The 23,315-nt window shown below is 53.7% G+C and overlaps 2 protein-coding genes across 2 annotated transcripts in view; one reads left to right on the top strand and one right to left on the bottom strand.

Moving 5' to 3' along the window:
* Positions 1–4,035, bottom strand: part of Pde3a (phosphodiesterase 3A) — a 127,311-nt gene extending 123,276 nt beyond the window's left edge. The window contains 1 exon segment of the mRNA XM_070011655.1: positions 3,934–4,035. Within this exon segment, the coding sequence (XP_069867756.1) occupies positions 3,934–3,993 (60 nt within the window). The 5' untranslated portion in view covers positions 3,994–4,035.
* Positions 4,036–4,365: 330 nt separating this feature from the next.
* LOC138820015 (serine/arginine repetitive matrix protein 1-like) lies at positions 4,366–5,957 on the top strand. Its single transcript, XM_070011654.1, has 2 exons — positions 4,366–4,407; positions 4,473–5,957. The coding sequence occupies exons 1-2, from the start codon at positions 4,366–4,368 to the stop codon at positions 5,955–5,957; spliced, it is 1,527 nt and encodes a 508-aa protein (XP_069867755.1).
* The last annotated feature ends 17,358 nt before the right edge of the window (positions 5,958–23,315 follow it).

Raw genomic sequence — 23,315 nt, 5'->3', positions numbered from 1 at the left:
GGCCCTGAGTTCAAGCCCCACAATGGACAAAAACAAGTAAATAAACAAACAAAAAGCCAACGTTTAAAGTGACCACAGAAATTAGAGAGCTACAGGTAACCAAGTATATGCTTTGACACACAAGTATGCCCAGCTCTTAAGTACAATTTTTCAAATGCAAAGATTACGGAAGAAAAACTGATGTTAGAAATTGCCAGGCGCCGGTGGCTCCCGCCTGTCATCCCAGCTACTCAGGTGGCTGAGATCTGAGGATCGCGGTTCGAAGCCAGCCTGGGCAGGAAAGCCTGGACTAAAAGCCACACCGATGCTACCAGCCCTGTTCCTTTATGTGAATATGCTGTCCCTTACATTCACACCCCCAGCGGGTGCCAGATTCATGCTAGGACCAAAAACTAAAATGCCACCTGGCACACTGCTTGGCTTGAAGTCAACGTTTATCTCCTGTATTATGAAACTTACTTCTAAAGGGAATAGAGAAATATGTATGTGTGTGTATATGTATGGAATAGAGAAATATATTTAGGAATAATAATATAGAACTAGATACAGGAAATTGAAAGAAGGGAGGAAGGAAGGAGGGAGGGAGGTCTGGAGGGGAGGAATTATCTCAGTTGATATTCTAAGAAGGAGGGAGAGAAATACTTCATGTCAGCCCGTTTGTCTTAGGAGAATTCTATCATATATTCTTTGCTCTTTAAAAATGGTAACCACGGGGGGGGGGGGGGGAGAAAGGGAGAGAGGAAGAGAGAGAAAGGAGAAAGAGATGGAGAGAGGAGAGAAAGAGAGCGATCCTAAGAGGCCACTGTGGACCCTGTGGAGAAGAAAATGCTAGAAACTCTCTCACCTTTCAAACTTGCAAAGAAATCCTCTGGCTTCCTCTCCTCCGCCCGCCTGCCCTCTCTCGACTATTGAAAATTCATTTGTCACCTAGGACTGCTTGCTGGGATCAGAGTCGAGGACAATTTAAAAAAAAAGAAGAAGAAGAAGAGCTAGCAAATCTAGAAGCAGCAGGAGGAACGGTATGTATTTTATGTGTAGGGTTATTTTTGATTGTGGGGTTCATAAAGTATGTAAATGGCCGGGGCCTAAACTTTGTACCCTTCATCAGGAAGTTTGTTTCCTTATGATTAAAACACACACAGAGAGAGACAGATAAGCCATTTTACACCGCTGGACTCTCACACGATTCAACCCAAGTTGGAGATTCTGACCCCATCTCCAAGATTCTGCCCAGCCTCCAACCACCACACTCAGCCTTAGCATTCATGGGACACTTTTTTTTTTTTAAGTCATTTCAAAGGACACACACACACACACACACACACACACACACTCAATCACCAAAGGCCTCAAGTTTTGACTCCATTTGTAAATCTCATTTTTCCATAATTATTAGACTTAATTATCATCCCCTGTGAGAACCATCTTCACAAATGTAACCTAAACAGAACACGAAATAGCCAGAGGAAAATCATCTACACGGATCGTAGCTACGTATGTCTGAAGAGCAACAAATGTGTAAGAAAACATAAATACTACTCCTCCTAATAACAAGCAGCAGGGTTTCCTTCGGGTTATTTCCATTCAGTTCAGGTGATTTCCATTCTCCAGCCACCAACGGACACCACGGGAAATCAATCACCATTAATAGTCATCCAAAAAAGCAATCTGTGGGTGATCTGAATGCCACGGATCGATTCTCCACACTTCCTCCTCCCCTCTCGCAAATGTTTTCCAAAACTCTGATTTTCTTTTCTCCCCAGAATTAAAATGATATCAAACACGGCGTGGGAGAGGGTCAGCATCTCTCTCTCTATGGTGAAGTTATTTCCCCCTTGGAAATGCTGCCCTGATCTTTGCAGATTTACTTTGTAAATCACTGACTTCCAATCATCTCGGGCCTCTGTCCTTCAGGTAGAGAGGCTAGCACACCTGGTGAGAAGCAGGTACATTTCCACGGAGCACACAGGATGGGGGTGTCACACGTGTGTGCACGCACACGCACACACATGCACAGAGTCACCACCAACTCCATCCAACTTCTGCAAGGCCTGAACCCCACATCTGTCCTTCCCCACATCCAGCTGCTGCTCCCTTGGCCATGGATCCTGCTGTCTCCTGTCTCCCCCAGTCTTAGAGAAAACTTACACCCATGACAAGCTTCAAACCTCTTCCCGTCCCCCCCCAAATTAAACACACCCACTGTGTTCCCCGGCCTTCTCCTCCTCCTCCCTGGGCCTTGCAGAGCCCCAGGCCGCAGGCAGGCCAGCCCCTGAGCCCAGCGCGGCTGGCCAGGCTGAATTCAATCCCTCTCCCACGGTTTCTGTTTCTGACCGGCCTGGCCTCACTCCCGGTGTGTGCTGGCTTGTCATTGTTCTTTTATGGGGACGGGGTCCTGTGGATGGGAAAGCCGGGCAGAGGAAGGGCTGGGATTGGAAGGTGGTGTAGGAGAGACAGAGACAGAGGGAGAGAGAGAGAGAGGGAGACAGACGGACGGACAGACAGACAAAGTGAGAGAGAGAGAGAGGATGAATAAGAGATCCCCAGGTTCTATGTTTTTCAATGAAATCTGTCACCAGCAAATACATCTGTGCGCCCAGTAAAACTTACTGCCAAAAAGATGCATCACTGAATGACTGAATGAATGAAGGAATGATGGAATGACTGAATACCTGAATGACAATGAATACCTGAGTAACGGAATGATTGATTAAATGCTGGGATGACTGGATGCCTGAATGAATGAATGACGGAATGAATGATGGAATGACTGAATGATTGAATGAATGAATGGCAGAATGACCCGGCCCTGTCGGGGCTTTTCTGGTTAGAACCCTGGACCCCGATCCCCGGACCCCGATCCCCGGACCCCGAGCCCCGGACCCCGATCCCCGGACCCCGAGCCCCGGACCCCGGACCCCGGACCCCGATCCCCGGACCCCGAGCCCCGGACCCCGAGCCCCGGACCCCGGACCCCGAGCCCCGGACCCCGGACCCCGATCCCCGGACCCCGAGCCCCGGACCCCGGACCCCGATCCCCGGACCCCGAGCCCCGGACCCCGGACCCCGATCCCCGGACCCCGATCCCCGGACCCCGAGCCCCGGACCCCGGACCCCGATCCCCGGACCCCGAGCCCCGGACCCCGGACCCCGATCCCCGGACCCCGATCCCCGGACCCCAAGCCCCGGACCCCGATCCCCGGACCCCGGACCCCGAGCCCCGGACCCCGATCCCCGGACCCCGAGCCCCGGACCCCGAGCCCCGAGCCCCGGACCCCGATCCCCGGACCCCGATCCCCGGACCCCGATCCCCGGACCCCGGACCCCGAGCCCCGGACCCCGAGCCCCGGACCCCGGACCCCGGACCCCGATCCCCGGACCCCGAGCCCCGGACCCCGAGCCCCGGACCCCGAGCCCCGGACCCCGATCCCCGGACCCCGGACCCCGGACCCCGATCCCCGGACCCCGGACCCCGGACCCCGATCCCCGGACCCCGAGCCCCGGACCCCGAGCCCCGGACCCCGAGCCCCGGACCCCGAGCCCCGGACCCCGATCCCCGGACCCCGGACCCCGGACCCCGATCCCCGGACCCCGATCCCCGGACCCCGATCCCCGGACCCCGGACCCCGGATCCCGGACCCCGGACCCCGGACCCCGAGGCGCCGGGCGCGGGAACGACCCCAGCGGAGACCGGGGGAGAAACTGGGGAAGTGGAGGCAGCTGCGGGCCGGGGGACAGACAGACAGACAGACAGCGCGAAAGACGGACGGACGGACGGACGGACGCGGAGCGGCCACTTTCTCTGTCTCGGCGGAGATGGAGCCGCTTTTCCCGGGTGTCCGCGCTCGGTGCGCGGCGGGCCGGGGTCCCGGGCCCCCCCTGCCCCCCTCCCTCCCCCTGACCCCTGACCCCCGACCCCCGACCCCCCCGTACCTGCTCGCGCCGCACGCAGGGCAGCGACGTCCTCCGGCGCGGCGCGGCGGCCCCGGCCATGTCGGCGGCGGCGGCGCGGCCCCCGGGGCGGCGGGCGCGGGGCGTCCCCGGGGTCCCCGCGGGCGGCGGCGCGGCGCGGTCCCCGCGCGCGGCCCCGAGGCCGGCCCGCAGCGCGGCCCAGGCGCCCACGAGCGCGGCCCAGGCGGCGCGGAGCGGGCGCGGCGGGCGCGGCGGGCGGAGCGCGGGCGCGGAGCTGCGCGGCGCGGGCCCGGCGCGTCCCGGGCGGCGGAGGCCCAGCCAGGCCGCCGCCCCCGCCGCCGCCGCCGCCGCGCCGCCCAGCGCCGCCCCGGCGCCCAGCAGCGCCGCCGCCCGCCGCCCCGCCCGGCCCGGGGCCGCCGCGCCCGCGCTCCCGGGAGGAGCTGAGTCCCGAGGATGATCCGCACCGGCGATCCGGGAAGAAGCGGGGGCCTGCGGGTTATCCGCACCCGCGATCTCAGGAGGAGCGGGGTCCCGCGGATGATCTGCGCCCCGGGGAGAAGCTGGGTCCTGCGGATGATCCGCACCGGCGATCCCGGAAGAAGCGGGGTCCCGCGGATTATCCGCGCCCCGGGGAGGAGCGAGGTCCTGCGGATGATCCGCACCGGCGATCCCGGAAGAAGCTGAGCCCTGAGGATGATCCGCACCGGCGATCCCAGGAGAAACTGAGTCCTGAGGATGATCCGCACCGGCGATCCCAGGAGAAGCGGAGCCCTGCAGATTATCCGCACCCCAGGAAGAAACTGAGTCCTGAGGATGATCCGCACCGGCGATCCCAGGAGAAACTGAGTCCTGAGGATGATCCGCACCGGCGATCCCAGGAGAAACTGAGTCCTGAGGATGATCCGCACCCCCTGAAGAAGCTGGGTCCCGCGGATGATCCGCACCTGCGATCCTGGGAGAAACTGAGTCCTGAGGATGATCCGCACCGGCGATCCCAGAAGAAACTGAGTCCTGAGGATTATCCGCGCCCCCTGAAGAAGCTGGGTCCCGCGGATGATCCGCACCGGCGATCCCGGGAGAAGCTGAGTCCTGAGGATGATCCGCACCGGCGATCCCGGGAGAAGCTGAGTCCTGAGGATGATCCGCACCGGCGATCCCGGAAGAAGCGGGGTCCCGCGGGTGATCCGCGCCGCGGGGAGGAGCGGGGTCCTCCCGGTTATCCTCGGCGGAGCCCCTGGCAGACGTGGGGGCCCCGCGCTGCTCTCGGCCCGCCGCCGCCCTGGGGGAAGCGGGCTCCTGCGGGTGCTCTCGGTTATCCGCGCCGCCGGGCGCCGCCATGCACGGGGGCCGCGCCGCGCTCACGGCCGGACCCCGACGGGGCCGAGCGTCCCGGCGTCCGGGGCCAGCGCCGTCATCGCTGCCGCCCGCCCCGCGCTGCCCGGAGGCCGCGGCGCCGGGGGTCCCCGCCCCGGGCCGCGCTCACGGCCGCCGCCGCCGCCGCCGCCCTGCCCGGGGCCCCGCGCGGCGCATGGCCGGGCTCCGTGCGGGGAGGGTGCGGGGGACCCCGAAATCGATCCCGGAGCTCACAGCGCCATCGGGGCCGAGCGGCGGGCAGCGGGGGGCTCCGCGCGCTCGCTCTGACTGTGCAATCTCGCACGGGGGATCCCGCGCCTCGGATTCGACTTTACTTCTCTGCAGCCGCGGCGGGACAGCGACGGTCCCCGGCCCGGCCGCCGCGCGCTCCGCCGGACTTTAGGGAGCGCGGGCGGCACGCCGGCCCCGCCCCCGCCCGCCCAGGCCCCGCCCCCGGCCCGGCCAAGCCACGCCCCCGCCCGCCCAGGCCACGCCCCCGCCCAGGCCGCCTCGCTGTCCGCCGGGCTTTAGGGATCGCGGGCGGCACGCCGGCCCCGCCTCCCAATCCAGGCCCCGCCCCCGCCCTGCCCATGCCCCGCCCCTACTACGCCAAGGCCACGCCCCCGGCCCAGCCACCTCACCATCCACCTGGCTTTAGGGATCGCAGGCGGCGCGCCTGCCCCGCCTCCTAATCCAGGCCACGCCCCCCGTCCAGGCCCCGCCCCTGCCAAGCCACGCCCCCCCAGGCCACCTCGCTGTCCGCCTGGCTTTAGGGATCGCGGGCGGCACGCTGGCCCCGCCCCTGGCCGCCCAGGCCCCGCCCCCACTCCGCCCCTGCTACGCCAAGGCCACGCCCCTGTCCTGCCCAACCAGGACATGCTCCCTCCCTGGCCAGAGCTCTCCTGGGCTCGGCCCCGCCCTCTCTCAAGCCCCGTCCCCGCCCGGCCAGGCCCCTCCCCTGGCCCAGCCAGGACTCCACCCTTCCACCCCTCCCCTCCAGAGCTCTCCCTCGGCCCCTTCCGCAGCCAGAGCTTTCCCCAGCCCGGCCACGCCCCTGCCCTGCCTTGGTCCCGCCAGGGCCCGCCCCCTCCCAGGCCAGATTCCCCGGCCCCTCCTCCTCCCCAGCCCGGCCCCGCCTCCTCCCCAGCCCGGCTCCGCCTCCTCCCCAGCCCGGCTCCGCCTCCTCCCCAGCCCGGCTCCGCCTCCTCCCCAGCCCGGCCCCGCCTCCTCCCCAACCCGGCCCCGCCTCCTCCCCAGCCCGGCCCCGCCTCCTCCCCAGCCCGGCCCCGCCTCCTCCCCAGCCCGGCCCCGCCCCCTCCCCAGCTCAGCTCCTCACAGGCCAGATCCGCAGCTTGCCCCGCCCCCTCCCCAGCCCGGCCCCGCCCCCTCCCCCGCCCGGCCCCGCCCCCTCCCCAGCCCGGCCCCGCCCCCTCCCCAGCTCAGCTCCTCACAGGCCAGATCCCCAGCCCGGCCCCGCCTCCTCCCCAGCCCGGCCCCGCCTCCTCCCCAGCCCGGCCCCGCCCCCTCCCCAGCTCAGCTCCTCACAGGCCAGATCCGCAGCTTGCCCCGCCCCCTCCCCAGCCCGGCCCCACCCCCTCCCCAGCTCAGCCCCTCCAGGCCAGATCCGCAGCCCGGCCCCGCCTCCTCCCCAGCCCGGCCCCGCCCCCTCCCCAGCCCGGCCCCGCCTCCTCCCCAGCCAGGCCCCGCCCCCTCCCGGATCTCAGGTCTACAGAGCTGGGAAGTTGTCGGGGCCCAAAGCTCATATCTGTACCCCCAGTTGAGCTCTTCTAAGGACACAGGCTCGAAGCCCGCCCAGGCACAGAGACCCTTGGCTCCATTGAACTGGCAAAATGCCGGAAGTGGAGCTGTGGCTCGGGTGGCAGAGCACCAGCCGCACATCTCATCTCCCGGGGTGGAGGGGCCCACTCCGCTCTCACAGCCTTCCTTCCAGCCCCCCAGCCCCGCTGAGCCCCCCCCAAAGCTGAAGAGACCCCCCCACACACACACACAGGATTCAGGACAGATGTCACATTCGCCAGATCTTGTCTGTCCCGGGGCCTGGGGCCTTGAACTCGGGGCCTGGGCGCTGTCCCTGAGCTTATTTGCTCCAGGATGGCACTCTACCCCTGGAGCCACGGCTCCACTACGGTTTTTTGGTGGTTCACTGAAGATCAGAATCTCTCAGACTTTCCTGCCCGGGCTGGCTTTGAACCATGATCCTCAGATCTCAGCCTCCTGAGCGGCTGGGATGACAGGCGGGAGCCACCGGAGCCCAGGCCCCTGGGTTTTCATATTATATTTCAAGATCAACATCCTTGTTAACAGTAATATATATAGAGAGAGAAATATATGATTTTTATAACACTTTTTCCACTGGGAAATTCCATGCAGGCTGCTAAACTTCATTTGCCAACCCCGGGCAGAAATCCTCATAACACCTTTATGAAGGATGTGTTCAGAGAGAGAGAGAGAGAGAGAGAGAGAGTTCACCCCCCTCCCCTTACAAACTCCAATCCCTAAGAACGAATGAATGAACAGCCACTTGGAGTCCAGAGATTCCCCTCGGTGAAATCAGGATCTATTTTCTCAGCTGCCTTTAGATGAAAAAAATGGCCATAATTTAACCAACATGGAGGGGGGGGGGGCGGGGAGAGGAGGGCACTTACAGCTAAAATAAGTTCCCTCCTTCACCCAAGCTGAGAACAAACCATTCTCTGTTCACACTTGGTGGGAGAAAACACAGGGATTCAGAGCCCCGTTCACATTTGTCCTGGCCTTCTCTGTCCTGAAAATGGGGGAGAGGGGGGAGTTACAGGGGGAAGAACACCAGGGAATAGTTAGTTGTTTATTTATTTATTTTTGGTGCCAGTCCTGAAGCTTGAACTCAGGGCCTGGGCGCTGTCCCTGAGCTTTTTGTAATCTACCACGTTGAGCTGACTTCACAACTGACTTTGAGGTGAATTTGGGGTCGGGGGGAGATAAAGAGAATCCACACACGGTATATACAGTACTTATTTCCTTCCGTTTGGGTCACAAGTTTGCTATAAACCACGCTTCTGCAGATTTCTTCTTCTAGCAAAAGCTCAGGAAACCATAAATATTTTTTTGCCAGAGCCAAGGCCCCCTAAGAAAAAAAAAAAAACAAGGTGTTTATTAAATTTCCAGATCCCATCGCATGACCCAAAACGGTACCCTGATTCAAATAGTTAAAAACCTATTTACACAGCAAATAGGCCATGGTAGAGAGCTATTTTCCTCACATTAATCCACACCAAGGATTCGTGCTTCTAAGTCCTGATCCACCATGAATTCCTCAGGAAGAAAGGTGTCATCTTAGCTCAGCTGGGAGCAGTTAGACTCCATCTGAACTAAAAGCTGGGTGCAGTGGCAGACCTCTGCCATCCCAGCTACGGAGGAAGGATGGAAGGAACAGGAATAGGAGGATCACAGTCCAGATGGACTAAAGGAAGAAACTATTTGGGAGAAAGAAAAGAAGCAAGCCAGAAGTGGAGCTGGGGCTGAAATGGTTGAGAACCAACTTTGAGTGGGAAAAGTTCAGGGACAACTCCTAGACCCTGAATTTAAGCTCCAGGTATGGCACAGAACCAACCAACCAACCAAATACCTAACCATCCTTCAGTTGCTATTTGCAGCTGCATCTTTCTGCATTGAAATACAGCATGGATTTTCCTCTGAGGAATAATTAATTTCTCCACTCAACCCCCAAAAGCAAGGCCGGGCTGACCTTGCCTTTAGCATGAAGACTGACACTATGAATCAAATCAGCGCATGCCATCTCCCTGGCAAGCTGATTGGCTAACCTCAGTATAGCCCAGCTTCCTGGCCGGCTTGCTGATTGGCTGGGTTCAGCATAGCCCATCTTCTTGGCCTGTGATTGGTTGCAATTGGCACATCTCTTCTTCCAGGCCTGCTGATGGTTTCAAATCAACACATCCTCTCTTCCTGGCCGAGCTGATTGGTTGTAATCAGCATGGCCCATCTTTCTGGCCTGCTGGTTGGTTGAAATCAACACATCTCATCTTTCTAGTTTGCTGATTGGTTGGAATCAGCACATTCCACCTTTCTGGCAGGATGATTGGTTAGAATCAGCATAGCCCATCTTTCTGGCCTGCTGATTGGTTGGAATCAGCACATCCCATCCTGCTAGCCTGATCATTCTATTGTAACTTCCCGGACTGCTGATTGGTTGGAATCAGAACATTCCTTCTTCCTGGCAGGCTGATTGGTTAGAATCAGCGTAGCCCACTGATTGGTTGGAATCAGCACATCCCATTTTCCTAGCAAACCAATTGGTTAGAATCAGCATAGCCCATCTTTCTAGCCTACTGATTGGTTGAAATAAGCACATTCCACCTTCCTGGCAGGCTGATTGGTTAGAATCAGCATAGCCCATCTTTCTGGCCTGCTGGTTGGTTGGAATCAGCACAGTCCTTCTTCTTGGCAGGCTGATTGGTTAGAATCTTTCTGGCCTGCTGGTTGGTTCGTGGGGAGACGTGAGTAGAGAGGCAGGCCTCTAAGATTCCAATGGTTGGGAAGGATGCTCATCCTTCTTGCCCTGGGCTGTTCTGTTGCTTCTGGGTAGAGGTTGGCATTCATTCCCACCTTTGGGATTCAGAAGCCACGCGGACATCAGGGTGCGCTTTGTCTTCCCCTGACTTACAGCTCACAGCTCTCAGCGGGCATCCCTGACCTCTTCGGGGGTTCAGGGAGCTGGGGGGGGGGGACCCACCAGAGGATTTTTGGTGTGGGGCTCTGGGTCTCGATCCCCTGACCTCTGAGAGTCACCCGCGACCTTCCAGATGGCCAGACACCCCACCTTCCCTCCCAGATCTTGGGGTGACTCTATCTTGTTTGCTTTGACAGCTTGGCTCTCTTGTTAAGAAACAAACACACTAAAATCCTATCTTCTACTCAATGAGGTTGCAGACACGTCCGCGGGTGTCTCCTGAGCAGCTGGGGGGCTAGCCAAGAGGGAGGAGGATCATGGGCCTTGTAAGAGTCATTCTGTCCAGGACGTGGGTGACATTTCGATCCCTAATGCTCCCCAGAGGAAATATTAACTACCAATCGTGATCCTGGAGGGTAAAGGAACACAGCAAAGCAGAAATGATATTAAGCAGGGTGTGCGAATGTCTTCTCCAACTCTAGAACTAACTGTGGAATAGGCCGACTCCATTGTAACCTCATTTATTATCCAGTAATATGGTTTACAGTGTCTGATTTATAATGCATTGTGGTATTTACTATTATATTCTCTGTACGATCTTCTATTATAATGGAGTGTCAGCAGGATGAATAGAGGAAATACAAGATTACTACCCCACTAGCTTGGTTTTTATATTCTTTAACAGAACGTATCATTGATGTGTATAATATAATAATATGGTATTGTACAATAATAATTTACAAAATAGTGACTTCAATATAATACAATAATTTACACTCTATTATATATAACATAATGCAATATAATACACATAATACATATGTAATATGTAATATGAGGTGAGTTTACGATCTAATAACGTATTATTTACAATAGGTAATGTAATTTATAATATAATTACATTTGTGATATCATTTATAATACAACATATTATCATTTTCTTTGATATCACTTTGTATGCTGTATTGCAGTAATATTATAATGCATAATTTATAATAGGAGAGATTATAAACAGTTTAAGGTAACCTAAAAGTGACATCAATAGTTCAAACACGCCGTCACTGCATGCTGCTGGGGCTCTGTGCACACTCCTGAGGCTGGCGCGGGGTGGGAGACACAGCACAGAGTGGCATTACTCCGCTATCTGGGGGTCCAGTGCACCCCGTTCCTCTTGCTCCCGGGCGACTCCTCTCAGTGATCCAGGGTTGTGCTCCAGGCCAGGATTCCTGAGCAGGCCTGGCCTCCATCTTCCTGTGAGCCTCCTGCAGCCCGGCCTCCATCTTCCTGTGAGCCTCCTGCAGCGCAGCCTTGTACTCATGTTTAAAGTCTGCACAGGCCAGAAGAGAAATCTCTGAGTTCCCAGCCAAACCTTAGTGTAAACACACCACACACACATATACACACACACACACACATACATACACACATACGCACACACACATATACACACATACACACACACTCACATACACACATGCATACACACATACACACATACACACATACATACATACATACACATACATACACACATACACACATACACATACATACACACATACGCACACACACATATACACACATGCACACACACACATACACACATACATACATACACATACATACATACACATACATACATACACATACACACACATATACACACATACACACACACTCACATACACACATGCATACACACATACACACATACACAATACACATACATACACCCATACACATACATACATACATACACACACTCACATACACACATGCATACACACATACACACATACACAATACACATACATACACCCATACACATACATACATACATACACACACTCACATACACACATGCATACACACATACACACATACACAATACACATACATACACCCATACACATACATACATACATACACACACATACACACATACACACACATACATACACACATACATACACATACACACATATACACACACGCACACACACACACACACTACATATCCATAGTTATATATAAGATCTTTTATTTGTCAGTCCTGGGGCTTGAACTCAGGGCCTGGGCGCTGTCCCTGAGCCTCTTTTGTGCTCAAGGCTGGCGCTCTACCACTTGAGCCACAGCTCCACTTCAGGCTTTTTCTGAGTGGTTGATTGGAGATCAGAATCTCACGAGGACTTTCCTGCCCAGGCTGGCTTTGAACCGTGATCCTCAGATCTCAACCTCCTGAGTAGCTGGGATGACAGGCGTGAGCCACCAGTGCCCAGTGTATAGAATATATATATAATTATACACAATTACCTTATCTAATTAATATATCACATTAGTATACGGTATAATCTATGTATGTAGATTCTAATTATAATTATATAATTATATATCATATAATTTATAATGATCATTATAAATTATTATTTATAATGATCATTACAAATTATATAAATGCATATATACATTCTATAAATTATAAAAGTATATTTATACATCATTATAAAAATGTAAGGTATAAAAAATAAAAATGATACAAACTATTAGAAAAGCATATGTATTATATAATTAGAGACAATGAGCATCTATATAAATATATAATTCATAGAAATAAAATGTATCACATATTATACTTTATATGTCTAATTTTTCATAGATCCCCATTGGGGTTTTTTTTGGGGGGAATGTCCCCGGGGTTTGTGTGTCGATATTTTCCACCACCTACCAGGTCAACTTCTCAAGGTGAACGTATCTCAGGGGTTGGTTTGTCTCGTACCCCAGATCAAACACACGGAGTTCATACAGTTTATGGACATGGAGGGCCTCTGAGTGCAAATCCTTCTCCCAACGCACAGCCTGAAACAAAACATACCATGGTGAGAAAGGTCTTTAAGGGTGAACTTGACCCTTGACCCCAGGCTCCCTGTGGCAGGGATCTAGAAACACAAATCACTCGCCCTGAGCAGGTGTTGACTTCCACAGGGCCTCCATCCTCCCTTCTCCCACTGAGTCCTGCCAAACCCTTTTCACCTCGGGGGGGCCTAGGTCATTCTGGAACCGTGATCCGCTGGATCTCAGCCTCCCCGGGGTGACAGGAAGGCATTGTGTCACAGTCTGCAGACTGTGGAAGATAGTGATCCCCATGGACACCAGGAAATGGACGCAAGAGGCCTGATTCTTCCATGTGGTTTCTGTTCCTTTCTGTCTCCTGGGTGGGTTTCTCTGTCTCTGGGGGGAGACACAGAAATGGGGGGACAGAGGGGGAAACCAAGGCAGCCGGGGTCCTCACTGGACACCAGGTAGAGAATGAACTCTACCACTCATGGGTGGGGACAGGAGGGAAACACTGGGGGTGGGACAGAGGGAAGGGGGGACAGGGTCCACAGAGACATGTGCTCACGACCCGACTGATGCCACTGTCACCTTCTGCCCGCCACCTTTGTCATCACAATGAAAACATTTCATTTTTTTACTGAGGTACAGTGACAATCTCTGTTGTATTATAACCGGGACCACAAATTGGAAGTGCACATGCCTGTCCATCTCCTGAGAGACAGCCCATTTAAAGTGCTCTCTCTCTCTGTCTCTCTCTGTCTCTCTGTCTCTGTCTGTCTGTCTCTCTCTCTCTCTCTCTCTCTCTCTCTCTCTCTCTCTCATGGAATGACTTAATATGTCCGCTTTGTCCTGGCTCCTTGTTTGTTTTTTTGATAAGGAGGTAGAATGCCAGGGAGTAGCAAACGACCTATATGTGAAAAGCATGAACAAGAACAAAAACAAAACCCAGGAAGAAAGGAACCACAGCTTCTTCCCCTCCTCGGGTTTCCTGGAGCCGTGACGGAATCTCGATTTTGCTGCCGGGGAAGCGATCTGTGCTCCTCAGATTTGAGATGTTCGAATCCATCATAGCAGCCACTGTGGAAATGGTTCATTCCCGTAAAGAAAGAGCCCTGTGTCCCTGAGCTCTTTTTTTTATATCAGTTTCCTTCATTGAATTACATATTTATTCAATTACATATTTATTCAACTGACTTTCAAGTGTTTTACTTAATTATTTAATTTTTGGCTTCTCTGTTCTGGCTAATATATAGAATGCCACTCGACCTACAAACAGGTCCTCAGAGCTTGGGATAGAAATAGGGAAATCACAGTTTTATTCATTCACCCAGAAATATTGGCCAATCTCCTACCGATGTCCCTGTGTTAAATTTCAAAAAAAAATAAGCAAATCATGCCAAGAACACTATCAGGAAGGAAAAAGGGCTGTCAGGATTGAAGAGATTAGAAAGATTTTGTGCGTGCATGCGTGCATGCATGTGTGAGTGTGTGTGTGTGTGTGTGTGTGTGTGTATACCAGTCCTGAACCTTAAACTCAGGGCCTCGGTGCTGTCCCTGAGCTCCTTCACTCAAGGTTGGTGCTCTACCACTTAAGCACAGCACTACTTCTGGTTTTCTGGTGGTTCATTGGAGACAAGATTCTCACGCACTTTCCTGCCCTGGCTGGCTTTGAACTGTGATCCTCAGATCTCAGCCTCCTGAGTAGCTGGGAGATCTCAGCAGACCCCTTTGAGAAGCTAGCATGTAAGAGAAGACATATGGATCGGAGTTGTAGGAAAAATGCATTTCTGGGAACAGATTACTATGTAAGGAGCTCACCCAGGTCCAGGCCCAGCTCCCAGACCACTGCCACAGAAGTGGAGAATCTGAAGACATGGAGATGCAAAGGAAGCCTTACAGGATGTTGGAAGAACCTTTGGGATTCCTACAAAACAAGGAGCCAGTTTGAAACATAAATAAACACAGGCGGGGCACTGGTGGCTCACGCCTGTCATCCCAGCTACTCAGGAGGCTGAGGATCATGGTTCAAAGCCAGCCTGGGCAGGAAAGTCCATGAGACTCTGATCTCCCACGAACCACCAGAAAACCAGAGGTGGAGCAATGGCTCAAATGGTAGAGCACTAGCTTGGAGTGAAAGAGCTCAGGGACAGCGCCACCCAGGCCCTGATTTCAAGACCCACAACTGAATAAATATATAAATAAATAAACACACACAGGGCATCGTGAACTCTATAGATCTATTTTGTTCTAGTTGCTTCAGAGCCGGATTTGTCCGGCGTGGTGCTATTCTTTGATGTGTGTGTTTTGATTGGGCTAGGGGCTGCCCAGTTAGCTTGGCCTCACTTCTCAACGGGGCTGTGAAGGACTGAATGGAGAAGATGGAGTCGATGACATTGGATGCTCAGGCCTCTGACAGAAGTAGAAGAAAGGTGTGTTTACTCCTTGTTTAATCCAGGACATTCACGATCTACTCTCCACCATCCCCGATCCTGGTCTCCTGGGCCTTTCACTGAGAGACCAGAACTTGCAGAATTGAACCCCAGATTCTTGAGCCTTCGAAATTCAGACTTCGACCCGTTCCTGAACTCCAGGACCTTCCCGGGGTGCCGTTGGCTGGGGGCACATAGCCAGATTTCTCGGCCTGCGTAATGGTGAATCCAGTCCCTCTTAGTACATCTTTTTTCTTCTTTCGTTTATCCCTCGAAGTCCTCTTTGTTCCATTTATTCGGAGAATTATGAAGAACGTGTGGAACACAGATTTTATAAGCCACTGCCATGCACAAGGAAGGCTCACATCCACAGGCTAGAACTGATGCCATTTTTTAAATCTTTAATTTCTCTCTTGTGCCAGTCCTGGGGCTCGAATCCAGGGCCTTGCTCCCTCCCTGGCTTTTCCACCGCAGGCTGACCCTCTGCCACTTGGACCACGCCTCCACTTCCAACTTCTCTGGTGGTTGATTGGACACAAGTGTCTCAGGGACTCCTCGGCCCAGGGCTGACTTCAAACCTCGATCCTCAGATCTCAGCCAGGAAGTGGAGGAGAAGGGAAGGGGAAGGAAAGGAAGGAGAAAGAAGGGAGAGGAGGGGAGGGGAGAGAAGGGAGAGAAGGGGAGGGGAGAGAAGGGGAGCAAATGGAAGGGAAGGAGAGGGAAGGGGAGAGGAGGGAAGGGGAGGGGAGGGAAGGGGAGAGAAGAGGAGGGGAGGGGAGAAGAAGGGAGAGGAGGGGAGGGGAGAGAAGGGGAGCAAATGGAAGGGAAGGGGAGGGGAGGGAAGGGGAGAGAAGAGGAGGGGAAGGGGAGGGAAAAGTAGGGGAAAAGGAAGGAAGGGAAAGAAGAAATGAAAGGAAGGAAAGAAGAAAGGAGGGAGGGAGGGAGGGAGGGAGGAAGGAAGGAGGGAGGGAGGGAGGGAGGGAGGGAGGGAGGAAGGGAGGGAGGGAGGGAGGGAGGGAGGGAGGAAGGGAGGGAGGAAGGGAATGGGGAGGGAATTAGGGAGGGAGAAAAGGAAGAAGGGAAATGAAGAAAGAAAGAAAGAAAGAAAGAAAGAAAGAAAGAAAGAAAGAAAGAAAGAAAGAAAGAAAGAAAGAAAAGAGGAAAAGAACTAAAGGGAGAGAAAGAATGAGAGAAGAAGAAAGGGGGAGAAAGAAAATGTGGGAAGGAAGGAAGGAAGGAAGGAAGGAAGGAAGGAGGGAAGGAAGGAAGGAGGGGAGGAAGGAAGGAAGGAAGGAAGGAGGGGAGGAGGGGAGGAAGGAAGGAAGGAAGGAAGGAAGGAAGGAAGGAAGGAAGGAAGGAAGGAACGAGGGGAGGAAGGAAGGAAGGAAGGAGGGGAAGAGGGGAGGAAGGAAGGAGGAGAGGAAGGAAGGAAGGAAGGAAGGAAGGAAGGAAGGAAGGAAGGAAGGAAGGAAGGAAGGAGGGGAGGGAGGGAGGGAGGGAGGGAGGGAGGGAGGGAGGGAGGGAGGGAGGGAGGGAGGATGGCTCAAACATTGAGCGCCGTCTCCAGTGCTCACGCGGGACTCCGGGCAGAGCTCCGCCTGCAAGCCAGGGAATATGGAGAGAGTCAGAGCATGGAAGTGGACTGCACGGCCCTGAGATCTCTGGAGGTTACCGCAGCCTTCGCCAGCACACGCTGCTGTGTTCCTGAGCTCAGCGCGGCCCAGCGCCTCTCCCTGACTGGAGGGAAAGAAAACACAGTAGAGGTAAGACTCCACGCTCTCGTATATCTGGAATATTCAGGGCGCTGATCAAAGGTGCCTTGGGCTTCTTCTGGCCACAAAGACCGGAAATATAATCGATAATAACAATAAAGTAAATTTTAAAAAACAACAGCAAATACAGAATGCATCACATAGTCCTAGCATTAAAAGATCTTTTTTATATTCAGGGATCTGTAGCCTACGCTGCACCTCACAAGTATGGACGATTATGTGTTCAATGAAGAATCAAAACTAGGCCTGGCACCGGTGGCTCACGCCTGTCATCCCAGAGACTCAGGAGACTGAGATCTGAGGATCCGGGTTAGAGGCCAGCTCAGGCAGAAAAGTCCGTGAGACTCTGATCTCCAAGGAATCACCAGAAAACCGGAAGTGGCGCTGTGGCTCAAGTGGTAGAGCACCAGCCTTGAACACAAAGAGGTCTCAGGGACAGCGCCCAGGGCCCCTGAGTTCAAGTCCCAGGCAAAGAAAAGCAAGAGTTTAAGGCCCTGAGTTCAAGCCCCAGGACCGGCATACAAGAAAATAAAACAAGGGAAGAATGTCTTGTGTTTCCTGTTTGCCCGAGGCCTAGCAGAACCCTTGGGTATGTCTGCGTAGAACGCTGGTGTTGCACAAATTCAAAGAAAAAAAACCATCTCCAGACGTCCAAGGGGAATAGCTTAGAGGTGGTCACGGAGCCATAAAAGATGACACTGGTGGCAGTCACCTTGTACAGTTCAGTGTCTGCAGGGTGACACTTACCACTTCCTGCCCGTGGACCCCTCAGGCAGATCTGAGTCGCAGCGAAGAAGAGATTCAGAGGGAGAAGAATCTGAAGAATCCGACTCTGCTTCTGGCTTTTTTTTTTTTTTGGAAGTTCTCCTTGGACGTCAGAGTCGCATGGAGGTTCCCGGGAGAGACTGGGCAGCCTCAAATCTGCATCCTCAACTGTCAGCCTCTTCTGAGAAGCTGGGATTACAGGCGTGAGCCCCAGTGCCCAACTCAACCGCCCTCTTGAAAACTGAGGTCATTCGCTTGAAGGAAGAAAGTTAAAAGGCAAAAAGAGTTTTAGAGTGTGTGTGTGTGTGTGTGTGTGTGTGTGTGTGTGTGTGTGTGTGTGTGTGTGTGTGTGTGATCTCAGGGACTGAACACTGGCTTGCCAAGGGTTCTAACAATGGACACACGCCCCAGGTCTTTTGCTTTTAGTTTGTTGGGGTTTTTTGTTTGTTTGTTTGTTTTTGCGATCAGGTCTGTTTGTGGTTCTAACAAAATGGGGGGTGAGCTTAAGATGACAGTAAATAGTGACCATACCCCCTCCCCAAGTAGATTCTTCACAGCTTCGCCATTTAAATAGAGAGAGGGAAGAAATCATGGCAAACAGAACTAGTGTCCTTACCCACTTCATAAATTCATCCATATATCTCCTCCTCCTCCTCCTCTTCCTCTTCTTCTTCCTCCTCCTCTTCCCCCTCCTCCTTCTCCTCTTCCTCCTCCTCCTCCTCCCCCTCCTTCTCCATTTCTTCTTCTATTCCTCTTATTTGTTTCTTCTCCTCCTCTTTCTCCTTCATTTCTTCTATTCTACTTTCCTCCTCCTCCTCCTCCTCCTCCTCCTCCTTCCTCTCTTTTGCCTGTACTAGATCTTGAAAGCAGGGCCTCACACCGTTGCCTGGCTGGTGTTCTACCACTTGAGACGCGTCTCCAGCCTGGTGTTTCCATGGTTAACTGGAGATGGAGTCTCACTGGTTTTTCTGTCCAGCCTTTGAGCCACATACCTGTGGATGTCAGCCTCAGCCGGCACGGGCTGCCCCATCTTCTTCCGAGTCTGCTTCTCCAGCAGACACAGGTTTGGCCGAAGCAGGCTGTTTGCATGTAAGAAAACAGAAGTAGAAAACGTCCTAGCATTGCTTCAGAAAAGAGCGAGGGCCGGGGACGCGGGGGCTGATTGGACGACATGATGCCGAGTATGGAAAAGCCCCAAGGAAGTTACTTCCATGGCTCACGCCTGTCATCCCAGCCACTCAGGAGGCTGAGATCTGAGGATCACGGTTCGAGGCCAGCCTGGGCAGGAAAGTCCATGAGCCTCCCATCTCCCATGAACCACCAGAAAACCAGAAGTGGTGCTGTGGCTCAAGTGGTAGAGCGCCAGCCTTGAGCTGAAGAGCTCAGGGACAGCGCCCAGGCCCTGAGTTCAAATCCCAGGACTGACACAAAAACAACAACAACAAGAAAACCATAACTATGACCAAGATTGTCAAATGAGAGTTGTTGGGTCTTCGTCCGTCCCACAAAAGACGGACGGGGTCCGAGGAAAGGTAAGTGCGGCGCTCGCCCGTTCCCTAGCCTCCCTCAGCCCAGGAGACAGTCAGACACAGCGGGGAGCCAAATCCAGCAGGTAGAAAAACTTGTTTATTAACAGAGAGCAGCCTCTTTTAAAGACAAAAAGGGTGGGTGGCATGGTAAGGGAGGAAGAGGAACCAATCACGGTCAAGGTCACACCCTATCATTCACCTGAGCCTTCACAGGCTGGTTAGGCACTGATCGGAAGATCAATTGGGGTCGGCCCACTCTACTCTCTCCCAGCGCCATCTTGGCTGGCCATGTGCTCTACAGTAAATTAGGCTCTGCCCACTCAACCCCCTCCCAGCGCCATCTTTGCTGCCCATGTGCTCCACAGAGAGTAGAGTCTGTGTTCCTCCTGGGGCTTGAACTCAGGGCCTGGGTGCTGTCCCTGAGCTTCTTTGGCTCAAGGCTGGTGCTCTACCACTTGAACCACAGTGCCACTTCCGGCTTTTTCTGTGTCTGTGGTACTGAGGACTCGAACCCAGGACCTCATGCATGCTAGGTGAGCGCTCTACCACCGAGCCACCTGCCCAGCCCGTTAACATCTTCTGTTAATCCCACAAAATCCTAATGGGGTTCTCCGCATGACAGACACCCCCAATTCCCACCGGCAGGACCCCGTGACCCCGTCCCTTCTCGGCCCCGTGAGGACTTGCCACCCTGGTCTAGTGTTCGAATCCAGCCGGGGAACCCCGGGGTTTCGCCCCCATCCATCCTGTGTGGCTGCTCCCTTCCTCTCCCCAGGCCTCCCTGGGCGATGCCGCCGCTCTCCTGGCCCTGGCAGCCGGTTCTGGTCCTCAGGTGACTTTCCCCCATCTGCCATTCTCTCCCCTGCCCGGTGCTCCTGCCTGTAATCCCGGCCAGCTCAGCTCTGGAGCCTGGCCACGGCTCTGGCTTCATGGTTCCGGGCCGTGTGTCTCGTAGACACCTTTGCTGCTGCTGCTGCTGCTGCTCATTTTCTTTGCGGTGGGGTTTTTCTTTGGACGTGCTTCCTACTGAGCCCTCGTCCTGATTCCCAGCCAAGCCCTTGGCCTTCATGCCTCCTCCTTCCCTGCCCCGGGCTGCAGTGTCTGTCCCCCTTGGAAGACAGGTCCTCCTCCTGGCTGTGTGAGGCTCGGAGTGGATGCCTTTCCTCCACTGGGGGGGGATGGGGGGTGGAGGTGGGGGATGGGGAATGGGCAATGGGGGGATGGAGGATGGGGGGATGGGGAATGGGGGATAGGGGGATGGGGGATGGGGAATAGGGGGATGGGGGGATGGGGGGATGGGGGATGGGGGATGGGGGGATGGGGGATGGGGGAAGGGGGATGGGGGATGGGGGTATGGGGGATGGGGGATGGGAGTGTGGGGGATGGGGGATGGGGGTGTGGGGGATGGGGGATGGGGAGATGGGGGGATGGGGGATAGGGGATGGGGGGATGGGGGATGGGGGATAGGGGGATGGGGATGGGCAATGGGGGATAGGGGGAAGGGGGATGGGGGGATGGGGGATGGGGGATGGGGGTGTGGGGGATGGGGGATGGGGGATGGGGGATGGGGGGATGGGGGATGGGGGGATGGGGGGATGGGGGTATGGGGGATGGGGAATGGGGAATGGGCGATGGGGAATGGGCGATGGGGGGATGGAGGATGGGGGGATGGGGGATGGGGGAATGGGGGATGGGGGTGGGGGGATGGGGGATGGGGGATGGGGGGCTCACATCCTCTTTGTCCTCACTCAGCAAACAAACCCCAGGGCTGAGCTATCAGCAAGGAGCAATCCACAGAGCCCTGGACAAACAGAGTGCCCTGACCCTCAGAACAATGAGATGTGTGTGTGTGTGTGTGTGTGTGTGTGTGTGTGTGTGTATACATTGCATAGACTATATATATTGCGGTTATATAGAATGGATGTGTATCCATATGTGTGAGTTTATTTATAGACACACATATCCTCGGGGAAAGAGGAGACAGACGCCAAGTGGTTAATAATTTAGTTTGTGCCGCGCATCCGTGGCTCCCGCCTGCCATCCTACTAACTCAGGAGGCTGAGATCTGAGGATCACGGTTCAAAGCCAGCCTGGGCAGCAAAGTCCTTGAGACTCTCATTTCCCATGAACCACCCAAAAAAATCTGGAAGTGGAGCTGTGGCTGAAGGGGTAGAGCGCCAGCCTGGAGTGAAAGACAAAGCTCAAGGATAGTGACCAGGCTCTGAGTTCAAGCCCCAGGATTGGACCAGCACGAAGAAGAAGAAGGAGGAGGAGGAGGAGGAGGAGGAGGAGGAGGAGGAGGAGGAGGAGGAGGAGGAGGAGGAGGAGGAGGAGGAGGAATTATTTCCCCTTGTTTTCTTATTGTCACATTAACCGACACATCTTCCCAGAGAACTTTGATTGTGGAAAGGCGGCTTTGGGAGTTATGGTTGCCAGAAGCAAGCATGCTGACCTTAGTCTTTGCTCCTTCCTGTAAAAGCACATAGCAACTCTGGGGTTTATTTGCTCCGTGCTCATGCCCCGAGCAGCTGGGTTTGGGTTCAGGGCGCTGACTGGATCCATGTCCCTGTCCAGGCTTAGCTATCACATTTATTTTGTGCCTGTGACCATTACCTAGCCGTCTGTTTCTTTCGTAAGTATTTATTGGGTACGTTGTTCCAGGACGCATCATAAATATTCAGAGACAGGCAAAGGTCTCTACCCGCAGAACATTCTAGAAGAAAACAAATAGAAAATTTGCTTCCACCCCATCCCCCGTGCCATCGGAAGAAGAGTTCAAGCAGTGGAGGAAATAGTGTGTATAGATTTGTACAAAGAGAGGCTCCATTCTTCTAGTAGCCGCCGTAAAGTCCTGGAGGAAGGAGAAATATTATAAGAGGCAGATTATTTAAAGGAGTAATACTCACACACCACGAATAAACCACACACACACACACACACACACACACACACACACACACACACACACACACACACACACACACACACACACACACACACACCACAAAGGGCTTCAGAGAATTCAGGGACCCAAAAAACAAAAACAAGTTTTGATAGAAAACCAAATGACCAGAAATAAAGAAATAAAATACCCCACCGAAGAAAAGAAATACTAATGCAAAAGCTCTTTACATAACAGGTATGATGAGTTTTGCTTAAAGAAAATATGTCAACTTTGGAAGGGGAAAAAAATACATTTCCTTCCCAGTTTGAAAATCTATCTATCTATCTATCTATCTATCTATCTATCTATCTATCTATCTATCTATCTATCTATCTATCTATCTATCTATCTATCTATCTATCTATCCATTTATCTATCTGTCTGTCTATCTATCCATCCATCCATCCATCTATTTATCTATCTGTCTGTCTGTCTGTCTGTCTATCTATCTGCCTGCCTGCCTATATCTATCTATCTATCTGTCTGTCTGTCTGTCTGTCTGTCTATCTATCTATCTATCTATCTATCTATCTGTCTGTCTGTCTGTCTGTCTATCTATCTATCTATCTATCTATCTATCTATCTATCTATCTATCTATCTATCGTTTAATAATCTGGCTGATTTCACACTTGAAGGCCTGAAAAAGCTGGCCTGAGCTTTGACAAAAACCAAGAGGAATATTTATATGAGGTTTGATAAACTCTTTGTTCGGAAGTGATTTCTCAGTCAAATGGAAAACCCCAGGCTGGAAGAAGACATTGTTCAGGAAAGCTCCTGGCGTATAAATGCTTGAGCCACGTGTCCAGGTGGGGAGAAAAGATGGCTTACCTCTTGTTCTCTCTTTGGACTTCATGCTTTTCCTCTCTGTTGTACAGACAAGGAAACTCAGTGTATGGAGACCGGGGGGGGGGGGGGGGATTTGCACACGGTGAGTGCAAAAATGTTTTTTAAAGACTTGTGCAATTCTAAGAGGGAATCGAGGACAATAAACATGACAGATTTCTTTAATGGCAGTGTCACAATTAACTTCTGTATGACGCTTTGCAGCTTACAAAATGTCGTCCACATGGACTAAGTTATTGAGGTCA

This window comes from Dipodomys merriami, unplaced genomic scaffold, assembly GCF_024711535.1.
Source record: "Dipodomys merriami isolate MVZ:Mamm:240054 unplaced genomic scaffold, mDipMer1.0.p SCAF_84, whole genome shotgun sequence".
NCBI lineage: Eukaryota > Metazoa > Chordata > Mammalia > Rodentia > Heteromyidae > Dipodomys > Dipodomys merriami.
The sequence above is the reverse complement of the archived record's forward strand: the minus strand, read 5'-3'. Positions and strand labels throughout refer to the sequence as shown.